The sequence below is a fragment of the Equus asinus genome, chromosome 14 (assembly GCF_041296235.1).
Source record: "Equus asinus isolate D_3611 breed Donkey chromosome 14, EquAss-T2T_v2, whole genome shotgun sequence".
NCBI lineage: Eukaryota > Metazoa > Chordata > Mammalia > Perissodactyla > Equidae > Equus > Equus asinus.
The window spans coordinates 47,695,627-47,714,325 of record NC_091803.1 but is presented as its reverse complement, the minus strand read 5'-3'; the positions used below and the strand labels follow the sequence as shown (position 1 = coordinate 47,714,325).

General features: G+C 39.9%; 1 protein-coding gene across 1 annotated transcript in view; it reads left to right on the top strand.

The window, feature by feature from the left end:
* LOC106836248 (ATP-binding cassette sub-family A member 17-like) overlaps positions 1-18,699 on the top strand; it is a 113,601-nt gene that overhangs the window by 59,917 nt on the left and 34,985 nt on the right. The window contains exons 13-16 of the mRNA XM_070485181.1: positions 1,200-1,355; positions 1,595-1,805; positions 3,793-3,943; positions 17,990-18,088. Of these exons, the coding sequence (XP_070341282.1) occupies positions 1,200-1,355; positions 1,595-1,805; positions 3,793-3,943; positions 17,990-18,088 (617 nt within the window). The remainder of the gene's footprint in view (positions 1-1,199; positions 1,356-1,594; positions 1,806-3,792; positions 3,944-17,989; positions 18,089-18,699) is intronic.

Below are 18,699 nucleotides of genomic sequence, written 5' to 3'. Positions count from 1 at the left end.
CTCCCCAAACATTTGGGAAGGAGGAGGGGCATAACATTTAAGATTTTTGACCAAAAGTGTTTCTAGAAACTATTATTTTAATTTTATGTATTTACTTTTTACTTCTTTTTTTTTTTTTTTTTTTTTTGCTGAGGAAAGTTTGCCCTCAGCTAACATCTGTGCCAATCTTCCTCTGTTTTGTATGTGGGTCACCACCTCAGCATGGCCACCGACGAGTCCTGTAGGTCCGCAGCAGGGAACCGAACCCTGGCCACCAAAGCAGAGCACACTGAACTTAACCACTAGGGCACAGGGCCCGCCCCTTATTTTTCAAATTGAGATTAAATTCACATAACATAAAATTCACTGTTTTGCTCATTTTACAATATAAAATTAAATGGTTTTTAGTATATTCACAATATTGTACAATCATCACCACTATCTAACTGCAGGACATTTTCATCACCCCAAAAAGAAACCTGTGTCTATTAGCAGTCACCCCTTCCCCCCAGCCCGTGGTAACCACTAATCTGCTTTTTGTTTCTGTGGATTTGACTATTTTGAATATTTCATATAAATGGAATCATACAAAATGTGGCCTTTTGTGTCTGGCTTTTTTCACTTAACATAATGTGTTCAAGGTTTATCCATAGCATATGTCAATACTTCATTTCTTTTAATGGCTGAAGAATATTCCATTGGAATTACATTCCATATTTTGTTTATCCATTCATCAGTTGATGGTACCTTTTGGCTATGTGAATATTGCTGCTAAGAACCATTCCAGATCCTAAGTCACCTCATTAGCACAAACTCAGGTGTGGCCCAGGGTGCTACCATGAATAACAAAGACACCTGTTACTCCAGGGATTTAGAGGCTCCTCCCAGTGTCTGGGACAAAGGCCAGCCAACTTCTTTATTATACAACAGTTAACATTGATTTTTTTCATATGTTGAATCTCCTTTCATTCCTGGGATAAATCCCACTTGGTCATGGTGTGTAATCCTTTTCATATACTGCTGTATTTAGTATTAATAAGTCATATATTTACATGGTTCAAAATGCAAAAGCTTTTTGTCCATCCCTTCCCTGAAGGCAGTACAGTTCTTATGTATCTTTCTTCTGTATAGTTTATGTATATACAAACAAAATGCTTGTTGGATGGGTCAGCCTCCTGTCCAAAGCCCCTGCCGGATCTCTCTGTCCCCTGCTGTTTCAGCTGAAAGGATTGTCACACCAGAAGTGCCCTGAAGAAGTCAAAAGGATGCTGCACATGCTCGGTCTGGAGGACAAGCGGGACTCGTGGTGCAGGTTCCTGAGCAGGGGCATGAAGCGCAAGCTCTCCATCGGCATCGCCCTTATAGCAGGCTCCAAGGTACGGGGGCAGTGTGGCCCAGCCTCCTGAAGGACACAGGTCAGGGCCCCCACACACAGTGGACAAACACTTGGGGCAGCAGGGTCCAGAGTACACTGGATGCCCTGGGTGGGCAGTCTGACCTGGGCAGTAGTGCTGCATCTTTATGGAACTCGAGCCACACAGGGCCTGTAGTACAGCCAGCCTGGGCCTGGGACGTGGCTCTGCCATCGTCAGGAGGCTGTTCCTCTGCCTTCCAGGTGCTGTTGTTGGACGAGCCCACCTCAGGCGTGGATGTTGTCTCCAGGAGGGCCATCTGGGACCTTCTTCAGCAGCAGAAAAGTGATCGCACCATCCTGCTGACCACCCACTTCATGGACGAGGCTGACCTGCTGGGGGACCGCATCGCCATCATGGCCAAGGGGGAGCTGCAGTGCTGCGGGTCATCGCTGTTCCTCAAACAGAAATACGGTGAGCAGCTGAGGGCGGGAAGCAGGGCAGGCAGCCAAACCTCTGTTCCATCACGGGGTCAGCATCACTGGCCCATTGTGCTGAAGAGAGTGCCCGTGTACTTTTCACGAAGAACCCTGAGATCAGGCAGTGAGAGGCCGTCCCTCGACTTCCTGTTCTGCTGCCTCTGGATGGAGACCCGAGGAACCTGGCAGAGGGTCTTGTGAGAATAAGGAGAGAATGAAGTGAAAAGAGTCTCTGAGACTTGCAGTCAGAAGCCCTGTGCCTGTGTTCCACTCTGCCAGTTTACTGCCTCTTCATCCGGGTGGCCAAGTAGTTTATCCTTTTTTACAGTTTGTTTTCTGATCTATAAAATGGAGATTAAGATACTATGTTCTTCAAAGAGTGAGATAGTGTGTGCAAACATGCTATATAAGTGCAAGTTATTCCCACAACTGGTTGTGCTCCTCATCAATGTCCCATCCTCCCCTTGTTTTCCTCTCTCGGTTTCCCTCCCGTGTCTCTGGCTGCTCCTTTGCATCAGTCCTAACTCTAAACATGGAAGTGCCTCGGTTGCTTCGCTTTTCTTTCTCTGCCCAATGACTTAGTGATCTTATCCAGTCTCCTGGCATTAAATACCCTCTCTGTGCTGAAAAATGTGTGTCTCTAGCCTGGATATCTCTCCTGAACTCTAGATTTGTGTGTCTAACTGCCTATTCCACACCTCCGCATAGATGTTGAACTAATCTATCAGATTTGTCCAAAGCCTCTCCCACCAAACCCACGCCCCCCAGTAAAGACAGCCCCATTCTTCTAGGAGCTTGGCCAAAACCTTGTAGGCTCCCTGACCCCTCTGTCTCTCACAGCCCACATCTGATCCATCTGCAAACTCTGGTGGCCTTACCTTCCTCTCACCTCTACCACTTGCTAGTGCCCTGATCCAGGCCACCATCCCCCTACCTGGATTATTGTAGTTGCCTCCTAACCCACCCTCGGCCTCTGCCCAGTTGTCAGAATGAACATGTCACTCTTCTACTCAGTCCTCCAATGACTTCCCCTCCCACTGAGAGTAAAAGCCAGAGTCCTGGGAGTGGCATGGGACCTGGCTTGGCCTGGTACCATTACCCCAACCTCATTTTCTATTGCCTTCCACTTCTTGGCTCTGCTCCAACCACACGGGCCTCCTGGCTGAGCCAACATGCCAGGCCCCCTCCTTCCTCCAGACCCATGTGTTGCCATGCCTTCTGGTCTTCCTCAAGTCAACAGATGGCAGTCCTTATGTAGCTGTCACATTCTTAGTGAGGCCTTCCCTCATGACCCTGTTTAAAATCACTCCCTGATACTCCATATTCCCTCCTCTGTTTATTTTTCTCCTTAGCACGTGTCACTGATATTCTATAAATTTTACTTCTTTATCGTATTATCTGTCTCATGCCCCTGAAATGAAAGCCCCATGAGAGTATGCATTTTTGACTATTTGGCCCGCTGCTATATCTTCAGTACCTAGAACAGTGCCTATCACATCATAGGGGCTCAAGAAATGTTTGTTGAATGACTATATTGCCAGCATAGTAGTAACAAGTGTTACTAATTTCTGAAAGAATGTTTAGAATGCCATAAGTTATGTATCCTCAAAAACATGATTTAATTATTATAGAAGAATCTGTCCTCTACTTTAATGTTCAAGGCCTCTGCTTGCTAAATTTTCACTTCCCCAAGTTAGTTATCATTTAAAGGGAGGGTTGCCTTTAATGAAACCCTTGTTTATTTTGCCTAGCATTGCTAAATTCACCATTATCACCTCCCAATTATGGAGTAGAAGGCAAGATTCTCAAGAATAGCATTATAGACCGTCAGAGGCAAGTTCATTGTGGTTTATGTTTGACCCCACAGGGCTCTCCAGCTTCTCTTTCTCATGGAGCTGTCCCATTGTAAGCTACAGAAAACTAAATGTGACTATAAAGAGTTCATTCAGAGTTGTTTCATGGTCTTTTAAATGTTGTTTCAGGTGCAGGATATTATATGACTTTAGTGAAAAAACCTCATTGTAACACAGAGCAGATTTCTCATCTGATTTATCATCACATACCAAATGCAGTTTTCCAGTCCAGCATTGGAGAAGAATTAACATTTATACTTCCTAAAGAGAGTGTGCACAGGTATGGACCTAAGAAGGCTGGACTGGGGCCGGCCCCGTTGCCGAGTGGTTAAGTTCGCGCACTCCACTTCGCTGGCCCAGGGTTTTGCCAGTTCGGATCCTGGGCGCAGACCTATGCATTCTATTCCGTAAGGGTCTAGACCCCTAGGCCTTTGGTATTTCCTGGAAAGACACCACATCCCTGCGAGAGCACATTTGAAAATAGGGATTCGGATCATGACAGCTCCCTCCTTTAAAAGGCCTTGATGGCTCCCAATTGCCTTAAGGTTAAAATCAAATTCTTTAATATGGCTTTATAGGGGCCCTTGATTGTGTGAACTCTATTACCTGCATTCAAATGACTGAGCTCAGATGAAGATTTGACTTGATTTTCCTTTAAATTAATTACTTCAGACCTCAGATTGGCTCACAATACTTCCTTCTCCCCTCCTACTCAGTCCCCATGTCACTCTCAGATAGGAATCTTACCTTGTACTTCATTGAGAAGATAAAAACCATCAAACAAGAACTCTATTTTATCACTATTGCAAACCTACAAACCTGCTTGCTTCTGCACTTGTTTTTTCTTTCTTCCATCTTTTTACAGCTGAGGACGTGTTACTCTTCCTATCTAATTCTTGTCCTTCAGCACTAGCTCAAGATCCCATTCACCTCACCTTCTCAAGAATTCCTGTGTTTGATTATCCCCTCTCTGGCCTGTCATCCGTGTGTCTCTCTACAGGTTGTTTCTGTGAGCATACTAGCGTACTCTGGAGAAGGAACTTCTTGAGCTGTCTCTTTCCAGCTACCACTCCAGGCCCCATTACCTCCACAGCCCAACTTCACCAAATGTGGTCGAAGCACGTTGCCTCCTTTTTCTCATCACCCATGCATTTCTCAGTCCACTTCATGGAGGCTTTAACCCAGACCCTTCCATCCAAACTGCTCTTTTCAAGATCGTCATCAGCCTCCATCATACCAAAGGCAGTAGACTTTTCTTCTTTCTTAAAAAAAAAATTATTTGGTGGGGCCGGCCTAATGGCGCAGCAGTAAAGTTCACACGTTCTGCTTCGGTGGCTCAGGGTTCGCTGGTTCGAATCCCAGATGCAGACCTACGCACTGCTTGTCAAGCCATGCTGTGGCAGGCGTCCCACATATAAAGTAGAGGAAGATGGGCATGGATGTTAGCTCAGGGCCAGTCTTCCTCAGCAAAAAGAGGAGGATTGGCCGCAGACGTTAGCTCAGAGCTAATCTTCCTCAAAAAAATAAAAAATAATTATTTGGTACTATTTTATACCTACAAACAAATATATATTTCTTATTTGTAGTTATGAAGTATAATAATAAAATGAGCACTAGTGAACCCACTGTTGAAGCTAAGAACTAAAATAGCAATGACTTTTTACTCTGATCATACTTAACCCTGAAACATAACTGCATAGTTAACCATTCCTTTCTTTAGGAAACACTCGTCTCTTTTGGATTCCTTGGGAAATTTTACTGGTTGCTGGTTTTATTTCTACCCCTCTGGCTACTCCCAAGTGGCAATGGGAAGGACTGGGAGACAAACAGATTTGGGAGGGGTGATTATGAAAAGGTCAGTTTTGAATCTTTACATTTGAAAGCCTCGTGAGACACCCCGGTGAAGCCATCAGGAGGGCAGTTGGATATATATGAATCTAGAGCTGGAGGGTTTAGCCTGGAAATGCACTCCGGAGTCAACAGCATAGAGATATTTAAAGTCATGTAGAAAGAGAATGTAGACAATAAAATAGGGCTGATGAGCAATTCCTGAAACAGTCCTAAATTTTGAGGTTCCAATAAGGAGTAGGACCCTGCAAAGAACACTAGGGAAGAATAGCCTCATGAAGATGAATGGAGAATAAGCACGTAAATACATAAATACATAAAATTAGAATTGAGAATTGGGAAAAAACCACAAAGAACTAGAAGGCAGTGTTTTGCAGAATTTTAGTGAATACATTAGAAAACCTGAATAAAGTGGATAATTATCTAAAAAAATCACTTTATTAAAATTAACACAGGAGGTACCACGGTTTTTCATAAATCTGTTAATTTTTGCCAAATATTTAAGGAAAAGATAATTTTGTTTCTATTTAAATTCTTCTAAAGAATAGAAAATATAGAAACTCCTCACTTTTTTTTACTAATCCAGCTTAATTTAACAGTTCATTGAAAGAATAATACAGCATGTTGAAAGGATTATGTGTTATTAGGATTAATATAATTTAACATATTAGTATGTCAAAAGGAAATAACCATGTAATCATCCACATAATGAGAAAGATACATTTGCTAAAATTCTACATCTATTGCTATTTTTTGAAGTTATAATAATAAGCCTTGAAAGATACTTTCTCAACATGATTAAAAATACCTCACACCAAAATAAATTTCAGATTATCTAAATTTTTTCATGTTAAAAATTAATTTATATAAGTACTATAAAATATACCACAGAATATTTTTATAATCTGGAGTGAGGAAGGATTTTATAGGAATGACACCAAGACCAAAATCATAAAGGAATGGATTGATTGATTTTAAATTTCTGAATGGCAAAGCACACAAACATCAGGAATTCAGCTGAGTGGAGAGAGAGCTGAACTGCAAGGTATAGGCATAGATGACTAAAGCAAGAGCCAAAGAGTTAAGCCTTTAATCCTTTACTGAGATGAGTAAATCCTTTACTTTAATCCTATACTGAGATAAGGAAGAGTAGGAAACTGGAGAAAATGCGGACTCCTCCCCTTCCCCCTCCAATTCCATTTTACCCCATAGAATGTCCCACTGGTCAAGGGTCAGGTGGATCAGCACAGATGTGAGGGCCCTCTCACTATTGAGGGAGCTCCAAAGAAAAGTCTCCAGGTGTGTTATGACCCCTGAGATTGGTGGGAAGGTGAGGGGGGAGGACTATGAGTGGAAAAGTATTGAGTACCAACTTCACAGTGGGGAAAGGATCTTCAAGGTTTCCCCTCCCCTCCCCTGATAAGGAAGCTTGGTTAGAGGTGCCTGAAGAGGACCTCAGCCCAAGACTTCAGATAAAAAGACCGGGGAATGAAGGGGCTAGGAATGCTAATGACAGCATGAACAGCTAGAGGGCCTGAGTCCTTGACTGAAATTCCCTTCAGAGACTGCAGTGCACTGGTGTGCCCCAAGTCTAGGGAGGCGGAGGGCAGATTTCCCTATGAGGCCTGCCAGGTAAAGCCTTTGTGATTGCCTGTGGTCAGGTCTGAAAAATCGCACCTAGGGTTTGTGTGTTTTTTTTAAAATTGTGGTTAAATACTCATAACATAAAATTTACTATTTTAATCATTTTTAAGTGTACAGTTCAGTGGTATTAAATGCATTCATATTGTTGTGCAACCATTACCACCATCCATCTCCAGAACTCTTTTCATCTCGTAAAACTGAAACTCTATACCCATTAAACAATAACTCCTTGCCCTTCTCTCCCCACCAGCCCCTGGCAACAATCATTATGCTTTCTATTTGTACTATTTTGACTACTCTAAATGCCTCATATAAGTGGAATCGTACAGTGTTTGTCTTTTTGTGTCTGGCTTATTTCACTTCACATAAGGTCCTCAAGGTTCATCCATGTTGTAGCATATTGCAGAATTTTCTTCATTTTTAAGGCTGAATAATATTCCATTATATGTATATACCACATTTGCTTATCCATTCATCTGTAGATGGACGCTTGAGTTGCTTCCGCATTTTGGCTATTGTGACTAATGCTGTTGTGAACATGCGTGTACAAATATCTCTTAAAGACCCTGCTTTCAATTCCTTTGAGTATATACCCAGAAGTGGAATTGCTGCATCATATGGTAATTCTATTTTTTGAAGAACTGACACACTGTCTTCCACAGAAGCTGTACCATTTTACATGCCCACCAAGAGTGCACAAGGGTTCCAATTTCTCCCCATTCACACCAACACTTGTTGTTTTCTTTTTTTTTATAGTAACCCTCCTAATGGGTATGAGGTGGTATCTCATTGTAGTTTTGAATTGCATTTCCCTAATGATTAGTGATGCTGAGCATCTTTTCACATGCCATTCCATTGGCCATTTGTATGTCTTCTTTGGAGAAATGTCTATTCAAGCCTTTTGCCCATTTTTGAATTGGGTTATTTCTTTGTTGTTGTTGAGTTTTAGGAGTTCTCTATATATTCAGGATATTAATCGCTAATCAGATATATGATTTGCAAATATTTTCTCTCATTCACTGAGTTGCCTTTTTCTTCTGTTGATAATATCTCTTGATGCACAAAATTTTTAAATTTTCATGAAGTCCAATTTGTCTATTTTTTCTTTTGTTATCTGTGTGCGTGATTTCACATCTAAGAAATCATTGCCAAATCCAATGTCATGAAGCTTTTGTGCTACATTTTCTTCTAAGAGTTTTATTATTTTAGGTCTTACATCTAGGCCCTTGATCTATTTTGAATTAATTTTTGTATATGGTGTTAAATAAGGGTCCAACTTCATTCTGTTGCCTGTGGATATCCAATTTTCCCAGCACCATTTGTTGAAAAGATTGTCCTTCTTCATTCAATGATCTTGGCACTCTTGTCAAAAATCATTTGACCATATATGTGATTTATTTACTTATTTCTGGGCTCTCTAATCTCTTGCATTGGTCTATATGTCTGTCTATGCCAATACAAAACTGTTTTGATTACTGTAGCTGTGTAGTAAGTTTTGAAATCAGGAAGTCTGAGTCTTCCAGTTTTGTTCTTTTTCAAGATTGTTTTGGCTATTTGGGGTCCCTTGAGATTCCATATGAATTTTAGGCTGAGTTTTTCTGTTCTGCAAAAAGTGTCATTGGGATTTTGATAGAGATTGCATTGAATCTGTAGATCACTTTGGGTAGTACTGACATTTTAAAAATATTAAGTATTCCAGTCCATGAACATGGGATGTGTTTCAATTTACTTATGTCTTCTTTAATTTTCTTCAGCAATGTTTTATAGTTTTCATTGCACAAGTCTTTCACTTTCTTGATTAAGTTAATTCTGGGGGTGGGGGGGGAATGATGCTATTATAAATGGTATTGTTTTGTAATTTCCTTTTCAGATTGTTCATTATTTGTATATAGAAGTGCAACTTATTTTTGTATGTTGAGTTTGTATCCTTCTACTTTGCTGAATTCATTTATTAGTTCTAATGACTTCATTGTGGAATCTTTAGGGTTTTCTACATATAAGATCATATCATCAGCAAACAGATAATTTTACTTCTTCTTTTCCAATTTGGATGCCCTTTTATTTCTTTTTCTTGCCTAATTGCTCTGGCTACAACTTCCAATACTAGTTACGTCACACAGATTCTGCCAGTGTAGTTGTTGTCTAGGTGGAGAGAGAGATTCCTGATCCTTCCCTCTCTGCCGTCTTCCCAGATTCCTCTCTCACACATAGGTTTTTAACCAGGAGTCAGACTCCTCAACATACCAACAATGGAATTAAGTTAGAAATTTATTACAAAAAGATGCCTAGAATATCCACAAATACTTGGAAATTAAATAATATATTTCTGAATAACTTATGGGTCAAAGAGAAATTTAAAAAAAAATTTTTTTGAGGAAGATTAGCCCTGAGCTAACATCTGCTGCCAATCCTCCTCTTTTTGCTAAGGAAGACTGGCCCTGAGCTAACATCCATGCTCATCTTCCTCCACTTTATATTTTGAATTGAATGATGATGAAAACACAGCATATCAAAAATTTTCAGATGTGCTGAAGCAATGCTTATGATAGTGAATAGGGCTCGATCTGCTCACAGTGAGACAAAAGCCAGTCTGTCACAAGGCAAGGTGGCGGAGAGAAAGGACTGTATTAAGCAATGAGCCAGCTGCTTGGAAGATGGCAGATTATTGTCCTTAAAAAAACATCTTATGACAAAAATGTTCTGGAATTAGCTAGCAGTGACGAATTATATACCTCAAAAGAGTGAGTTTTATAGCATATGAATATCTCAATAAAAACTGTATGATAAAATGCATCCGTGGAAAAACTGCATTCCCTAACCTTAGTACACCTACTCCCTTAACCTGCTTATATATTTTTCTGTATCACTTATCACCTTCTAACATATTACATAAATTACTTATTTATTATATTAAAAATAGTGGTTCTCCTCACCACAGACACTAGAAAATAAGCTGTATAAGGATAGGGATTTTTGTCTGTTTGTTTCACAGTTGTATACTCCATGCCTAGACCAGTGCTTGGCATATGAGACCCTCAGAAATATTTAATGAATGAGTGAGCAGGCTGAACTTTGTTAAGGCCCTAAAAAATAAATAAATAATAAATAAACTTGGGTTCACTCAAAAAAAAAAAAAACATCTTAAAGGGGAACTGATTTGGAAACAACTTACGTAAGGCATATAGGGTTGGGGAGGGGGCTCAGGAGTGTCAGAGGATGGATGACTGCAGACCATTTGGTGCCTCTCTGTAGACAAAAGTTTTGTATCTGCTGAATGCGATATTCCTGAGGAATCTAAAAAACCTTTAGTTATTTTCTTATCAGGGAGAGAAGGAACAGTTTGGGCAGAGGACTTAAGTTTTCTGTTAACAAGTCATTCTTTCTACTGGTTACTGATTAGCTTGCCTAGGCACAGTTCTAAGCATTTCTCCAAAGCACACTGTGAGAATAAGATGGGGGGCTGGGTTTAGACATGCAGGCTCTCATGCTAACTTGGTCTCACTTAGAGGGAAATATACAGCTTTTAAAAACTTACATTAGAAAAGAAGAAAGGCTTAAAATCAATTAACTGAGTTTCCAACTGAAGAAGATAGAAAAAGAAGAGAAAGTTAAGCTCAGAGTATATAGAAGAGAAGAGATAATAAATATAAGGAGAGAAAACAATGTAATAGAAAACTTAAAATGCAAAAAGTTATGGACTGATGTTAGTATCACAGTGGAGTGAGCTCCTCTGTTAGACTCTCCCCACTAAGATACAACAAAAAGGACATTCATAAACCAAGAGAGGACATTCACACAACACAATAGATATCTGAGAGACCCATGCAGCCATATGTCTGAAGGTGGAGGTGCTGGACCCTACAGGAGACAATGGAAGGAGGTATGGGGATATCCTCTGCCTCCCCCAACTGCAGTGACCTAGGACACAGGACCATGTGTGGCCCTGAGAAGAGAGGGAGGAGGGAGCAGTCCTCCATGGAAACACCTTCACTCTACAAGTTCCCTCACACCCCATGGGAACGCTCCACACAGAGGAGGCAAAACAATCATGGGGGTGTATTCACTAGGCCAAGCAGCCCAGGAGGGCAGATAGTGAGGGAAAAGCAGGAGTGCCCCCAGGATCACATGCAAAAGAAAGCACCCCTTCCCCCTTCTAGCACACCAGCTCAGCCAGTTGGCCAGAGTGAAGGACCCCTGCCACAGTGCTGGTGCGTACAGTGTGTAAAGTAGTGGTGGTGAGCAGACAGAGATGGGCTCTGTCAGCATAGCCACCAAAGGTCAGGCACAGCTGCCAGGGATCGTGGCAGGCTCAGAATACGTAGTTCCTGCCCCCCACCCAGTAGTGGTAGATGGAATCTGCAACGAGATACCTCCACTATGCAAAGGCACAAATCCACCCCATCAAATAGTATGAAGAGGTATATTAACACTCCAGACCAGAAGAAAAATATCAAGCACCCAGAAATCAATCCTGAAGGCACAGAAATTTATAATCTAAATGATAGAGAATTCAAAATAGCTATCATAAAAAACCTCAATGAGTTACAAGAAAATTCAGGAAGACATTTCAATAAAATCAGGAATAAAATTCATGAACAGAGGGACTTCTTCACAGGAGAGATTGAAACTATAAAGAAGGGGCTGGCCCAGTGGCACAGCAGTTAAGTTCACACACTCTGCTATGGCAGCCTGGAGTTCACCAGTTCGGATCCTGGGTATGGACCTACGCACTGCTTGTCAAGCCATGCTGTGGCAGGTGTCCCACATATAAAGTAGAGGAAGATGGGCATGGATGTTAGCTCAGGGCCAATCTTCCTCAGCAAAAAAAAAAAAAAAAAAAAATAGGATTGGTGGCAGATATTAGCTCAGGGCTAATCTTCCTCAAAAAAAATTTTTTTTAAAGAAACTATAAAGGAAAACCAGTCAGAAATTTTGGAGATGAGAAACACAATGCATGAGATAAAGAAAAATCTGGAGTCCTTGAATAACAGAGCTAATATAATGGAGGACAGAATTGACAATTTAGAAGACAGAAATATAGGTGTAATTCAGATGGACGAGGAGAGAGAACTAAGACTAAAAAGAAATGAAGAAATTCTCCAAGAAATATCCAATTCAATTAGGAAATGCAACATAAGGATTATAGTTATTCCAGAGGGAAAAGGGAAGGAGAAAGGAACAGAGAGCTTGTTCAAAGAAATAATAGCTAAGAACTTCCCAAACCTTGGAATTACAAGTAAAAGAAGCTAATAGAACTCCTAAGTACATCAATTTAAAAGACCTTCTCCGAGGCATATATTAGTAAATCTGGCAAAAGTCAATGACAAAGAAAAAATATTAAAGGCAGCAAGGCAGAAGAAAACAGCCTACAAAGGAACCCCTATCAGGCTTTTAGTGGATTTCTCAACAGAAACCTTACAGGCCAGGAGAGAGTGGAATGATATATTCAAATTTCTGAAAGACAAAAACTTTCAGCCAAGAATACTCTATCCAGCAAAACTATCCTTCAGATATGATGGAGAAATAAAAACTTTCCCAGATAAACAAAAGTTTAGGGAGTTCATTGCCACGAGACCCCCGACTACAAGAAATGATCAAGAAGGCCATCATACCTGAAAAAAAAAAAGAAAAAGTCCAGGACCAAATAGCTTCTCAGGAGAATTCTACCAAACATTCAAAGAAGATTTAATACCTCTCCTCAAGCTATTCCAAAAAACTGTAGTTGACGGAACACTTCCTAATTCATTCTATGAAGCCAACATCACCCTGATCCCAAAGCCAGAAAAGGACAACACAAAGAAGGAAAATTACAGGCCAACATCGCTGATGAACATAGATGCAACAATCCTTAACAAAGTATTGGCAAACTGAATACAGCAATACATTAAAAGGATCATGCACCATGATCAAATGGGATTTATGCCAGGGACACAGGGCTGTTTCAACATCCACAAATCAATCAATGTGATGCACCATGTTAACAAAATGAGGAATAAAAAACACACAATGATCTCAATAGATGCAGAGAAAGCGTTTGAGAAGATCCAGCATCCATTTAGATAAAAACTCTCAATAAAATGGGTATAGAAGGAAAGTACCTCAACATAATAAAGGCCATATATGACAAACCCACAGCCAACATCATACTCAACAGTGAAAAACTGAACACCATCCCTCTGAGAACAGGAACAAGACAACGGTGCCCACTCTCACCACTCTCATTTAACATTGTACTGGAGGTTTTGGCCAGAGTAATTAAGCAAGAAAAAGAAATAATAGGTATCCAAATTGGCAAGGAAGAAGTGAAACTCTTACTGTTTGCAGAAGACATGATTCTATACATAGAAAACCCTAAAGAATCCATCAGAAAACTGTTAGAAATAATCAACAACTACAGCAAAGTTACTGGGTACAAAATCAACTCAGAAAAATCAGTTGCATTTCTTTACTCTAATAGGAAACCAACAGAAAGAGAACTCAAGAATACAATCCCATTTACAATCACAACAAAAAGAATAAAATGTCTAGGAATAAATTTAACCAAGGAGGTGAAAGACCTATACAATGAAAACTTAAGACATTAGTGAAAGAAATTGATCATGACATAAAGAAATAGAAAGATATTCCATGCACATGGATTGGAAGAATAAACATAGTTAAAATGTCCATACTACCTAAAGCAATCTACAGATTCAATGCAATCCCATTCAGAATCCCAGTGACATTCTTCACAGAAATAGAATAAAGAGTACTATAATTCATACAGGGCAAGAAAAGACCCCAAATAGCTAAAGCAATCCTGAGAAAAAAGAACAAAGCTAGAGGCATCACAATCCCTGACTTCAAAATATACTACAAAGCTATAGTAATCAAAACAGCATGGTACTGGTACAAAAACAGACACACAGATCAATGGAACAGAATTGAAAGCCCAGAAATAAAACCACACATCTACAGACAGCTAATCTTCAACAAAGGAGCTAAAAATATACAATGGAGAAAGGAAAGTCTTTTCAACAAATGGTGTTAGGAAAACTGGGCAGCCATATGCAAAAGAATAAAAGTAGATCTTTATCTCTCGCCATCCACAAAAATTAACTCAAAATGGATTAAAGACTTGAAGTTAAGATGTGAAACCATAAAACTCCTAGAAGAAAATATAGGCAGTACACTCTTTAACATCAGTCTTAGAAGGATTTTTTCAAATACCATTGTCTACTCGGGCAAGGGAAACAAAAGAAAAAATAGACAAATGGGACTTCATCAGACTAAAGAGCTTCTGCACAGCAAAGGAAACTAGAAAAAAAATGAAAAGACAACCCACCAACTGGGACAAAATATTTGCAAATCATATATCTGACAAGGGGTTAATCTCCAAAATATATACAGAACTCATACTACTCAACAACAAAAAAAACGAACAACTCAATCCAAAAAATGGGCAAAGGATGTGAACAGATACCTTTACAAAGAAGATATACAGACAGCCAATAGGTACATGAAAAGATGTTCTGCATCACTAATCTTCAGAGAAATGTAAATCAAAACTACATTGAGATATCACCTTACATGTGTTAGAATGGCTATAATCACCAAGACAAAAAATAACAAATGTTGGAGAGGATGTGTGGAAAACGGAACCCTCATCCACTGCAGGAAGGAATGCAAACTGGTACAGCCTCTGTGGAAAACAGTAAGGAGGTTTCTTAAAAAATTAAAAATAGAAATACCATATGACCCAGCTATCCCACTACTGGGTATTTATCCAAAGAACTTGAAATAAACAATTCAAAGAGACTTATGTACCCCTATGTTCATTACAGCACTATTCACAATAGCCAAGACAGGGAAGCAACCCAGGTGCACATCAACTGATGAATGGATAAAGAAGATGTGGTATGTATATATACAATGGAATAATACTTAGCCATAAAAAAGACAAAATCGTCCCATTTGCAACAACATGGATGGACCTTGAGAGTATTATGTTAAGCAAAGTAAGCCAGACAGGGAAAGACAAACACCATATGATCTCACTCATATGTGAAAGAGAAATAAACACATGAACAAAGAGAACAGATTAGTGGTTACTAGAAGGGAATGGGGTTTGGGGGTGGACATAAGGGGTAAAGGGGCACAGTTATGTGGTGACTGACAAATAATAATGTACAACTGAAATTTCACAATGTTATAAACTATTATGACCTCAATAAAAAAAAACAATGTGCTTGATGAATTAGTAAAAACTATTAAATTTTGGGACCAGCCTGGTGGCGTAGTGGTTAAGTTCATGCGCTCTGCTTTGGCAGCCCAGAGTTCACAGTTTCAGATCCCAGGTGCAGACCTAGCACTGCTCATCAAGCGACGCTGTGGCAGCATCCCACATGAAATAGAGGAAGACTGGCACAGATGTTAGCTCAGGGCCAATCTTCACACACACACAGAAAATAACTATTAAATTTTATTAAAACTTGGAGGGGAAAAAACAGCAAAAGTTGTTTATTAAAAACATTAATAAAATTGATAAACACCTACCAAAGTCATTAAAGAAAAAATACAAGTAGCCAGCATTAGGAATGAAATAATAGCTATGCATACAGAACATAGAGTTAAAAAAGGATAATAAGAAAATATCATAAATAAATTGGACAATTTAGATAAAATGGACTGATTCCTTGAAAAATACAACTTAGCAAAACTAACACAAAGTGAAAGAGAAAAACCTGAATAACCATATATCTATTAATAAAATTGAATTTACAGTAACAAATTTTGGGAATCCAAATAGAAAAATTCCAGGTCCTATCAAACATTGAAGAAATAAATAATGCTAATCTTTTAGAAAACAGAGAAGAGAGCACTTCCCAACTCATTTTAAGGGCAGCACAACTCTGATACCAAAACCTGGAAACAGTATGACAATAAAAAGTTACAGAGTAATAGTCCCCATGAACATAGAATTTAAGAAAATGTGAGCTGGCAAATAGATTTATCTGGAGGTTCCAGGATGGCTTCATTCCCATGTCTGGTGCCTCAGGGATTTCTGGAAGGCTGGGCCCAGCTGGGACTGCTGACCAGAGCATCTACACAAGTCCTCTGCACCATGGTGGTTTCAAGGTACTCAGGCTTTACATGATGGTTTAGGGCTCTCAGAGAAGCCTTGGCAGAGCCTGAAGGCTTCTTCTGACCTAACCCTATCACTTCCATTGCATTCTTAGTCAAGCAAGTCACTAAGGCCAGCCCAGATTAAAGAGAATGGGAATTAAGCTCCACCTCTCGATGGGAGAAGTAGCAAAGAATTTACAGCCATCTTTTATTCACCATGTTACCCAAGATAAATGAAAGCATATGTCCAGACAAAGGACATATAGAAGAATGTTTATAGCTGCTTTATTCATAAGCATCCTGACTTGAAAACAATCCAAATGTCAATCAACAGGAGAACCAATAGACGATTTGTGGTATATTCCTTCCGTTGAATAGTACTCCACGATTAACAAGAATGAAAGACATGCAACAACAACATGGTTGAACCTCAGAAACATGTTGTATAGATAAAACTAGATACAGAAGAGACTTATGATTCCATTGACATGAAGATAAAGAACAGGCAGAACTAACCTATGGTGATAGAAATCAAGACAGTGGTTGTCCGAGGGTGAGAGACGGAATCATCTGAAAGGGGCGTGAAGGCACTTTCTTGGGTGAGGGACATGTTCTACATCTCGATTGGGGTGAGAACAAGGCATTTCACTATCTGTAAATTTTGCCTCAAGTCTGAAAAAACAGACATATTGACCTTATTGCAAGACAGTAGCAATTGCATGAACACAATTTCAGTAACTAGAAACTGAATGAAGAGCAAGATATTGAACACACTGAAGTTATAAATAATGAATTTGTAACAGACTGGCTACTTTGCTAAATGTTTTTACATTATCTCAATTAATCTTTATAACAACTCTGTGAGTTAATATCTATCATATAGACGAGGAAAGATTTAGAGAGGTGAAATAACTAACCCAAAGTCACACAACTAGTAAGTGGCAGAATCTGGACTCGAATCCAGTCAATTCACAATCCAAGTCCTTAACCACCGCCTGCCTGCAGAGGCATACATGGTGCAGGCCTCTACTGGGCATCCGGCGTGTGAATAGGGTTTCTTAAAGTCTCTTTGTTGGGCTGGACACTGGGTTGTGTAAGAATAGAAGTCTCCATTGTAGAAGATCGTCATGGATTTTTTAATATCACACAAACAGCCATGATTCATTCAATTAGAAATAAATGGAAGGCATGTATAGGGAAGGGTTCGAGGTTAACAGACTTAAGAATTTAGCTCCTTTCCTCGTTTAGCATAACAGTTAAGAAAAAAAAGCACTGTCCCTGGAGAGAGACGGCATGAGTTTGAGTCCTGGCTCTGCTACTTATCGCTGTGTGAACCTCATAGCACTGTCCTCAGAGAGCTGTAGAGAGGATTGACAGACTCAGTACTTGGAAAAAGGCTTAGAGTGGCCTCTGGCATTTAGCAAGCATTCCAAAAATAGTACTGTTATTTCTTTTTACTCAAAAGAAGAGAGATGAATTAATGTTCATTTTGCACCTACAATGTGCTGGATGTGTATTAAATTTATCCCTACAGAAATGTTTTGAAGTAAATGCTATTACCCTCATTGTTCAAGTTCAGAGTCATGAAGCTAGAGAGTAACAAAGTTGAGATTTGAGCAAATATCTTCCTGACTCCATAGCCCATGCTTTGTCCCCTGTAGGGAGCCAAGGGTGATAATAAGGAATTCACCTTCCACCTCTGAGGAGTAAAACTGCTCTTCCCTTCCAGGTTTGAATCTCTATTTACTGAGTTGGAACTGAGGCAGGTAGAGCTGGGCATCGCCAGTTTTGGGGCCTCTGTCACTACTATGGAAGAAGTCTTCATTCGGTAAGCAAGTATAAAACTGTAGACTCCAAGAATCTCAGGGTTGGAAGGAATCTTAAAAGGTCATCCATCTAAACATTGCCCAGTGCTTGAATCCTTTCTTTTTCTTTCTTTCTTTCTTTCTTTTTTTTTTTTTGTTGAGGAAGATTAGCTCTGAGCTAACATCTGCTGCCAATCCTCCTCTTTTTGCTGAAGAAGACTGGCCCTGAGCTAACATCCGTGCCCATCTTCCTCTACTTTATATGTGGGATGCCTACCACAGCATGGCTGGCCAAGCAGTGCCATGTCCACACCTAGGATCTGAACCAGCAAACCCCAGCCCACCGAGGTGGAACGTGTGAACTTAACCGCTGCACTGCCTGGCCGGCCCTGAATCCTTTCTATAATATCCTCACTGAATGGTCTTCCAGCCTCTTAGTAGTACTTTCAACAATAGGGATATTGGTTAATGGAGAAAATGTTGAATGTAATATTATTCAACAAACTTACCTGTTCTAGTCTATAATTTTTTTTAGTCTGTTGGGAGTGTAACTGATATTAAGTTGAATCTATAGATCAATCTGAGGACAACAGACGTCTTTAGAACTTTCATTCTTCCAGTCCATAGATAGTGT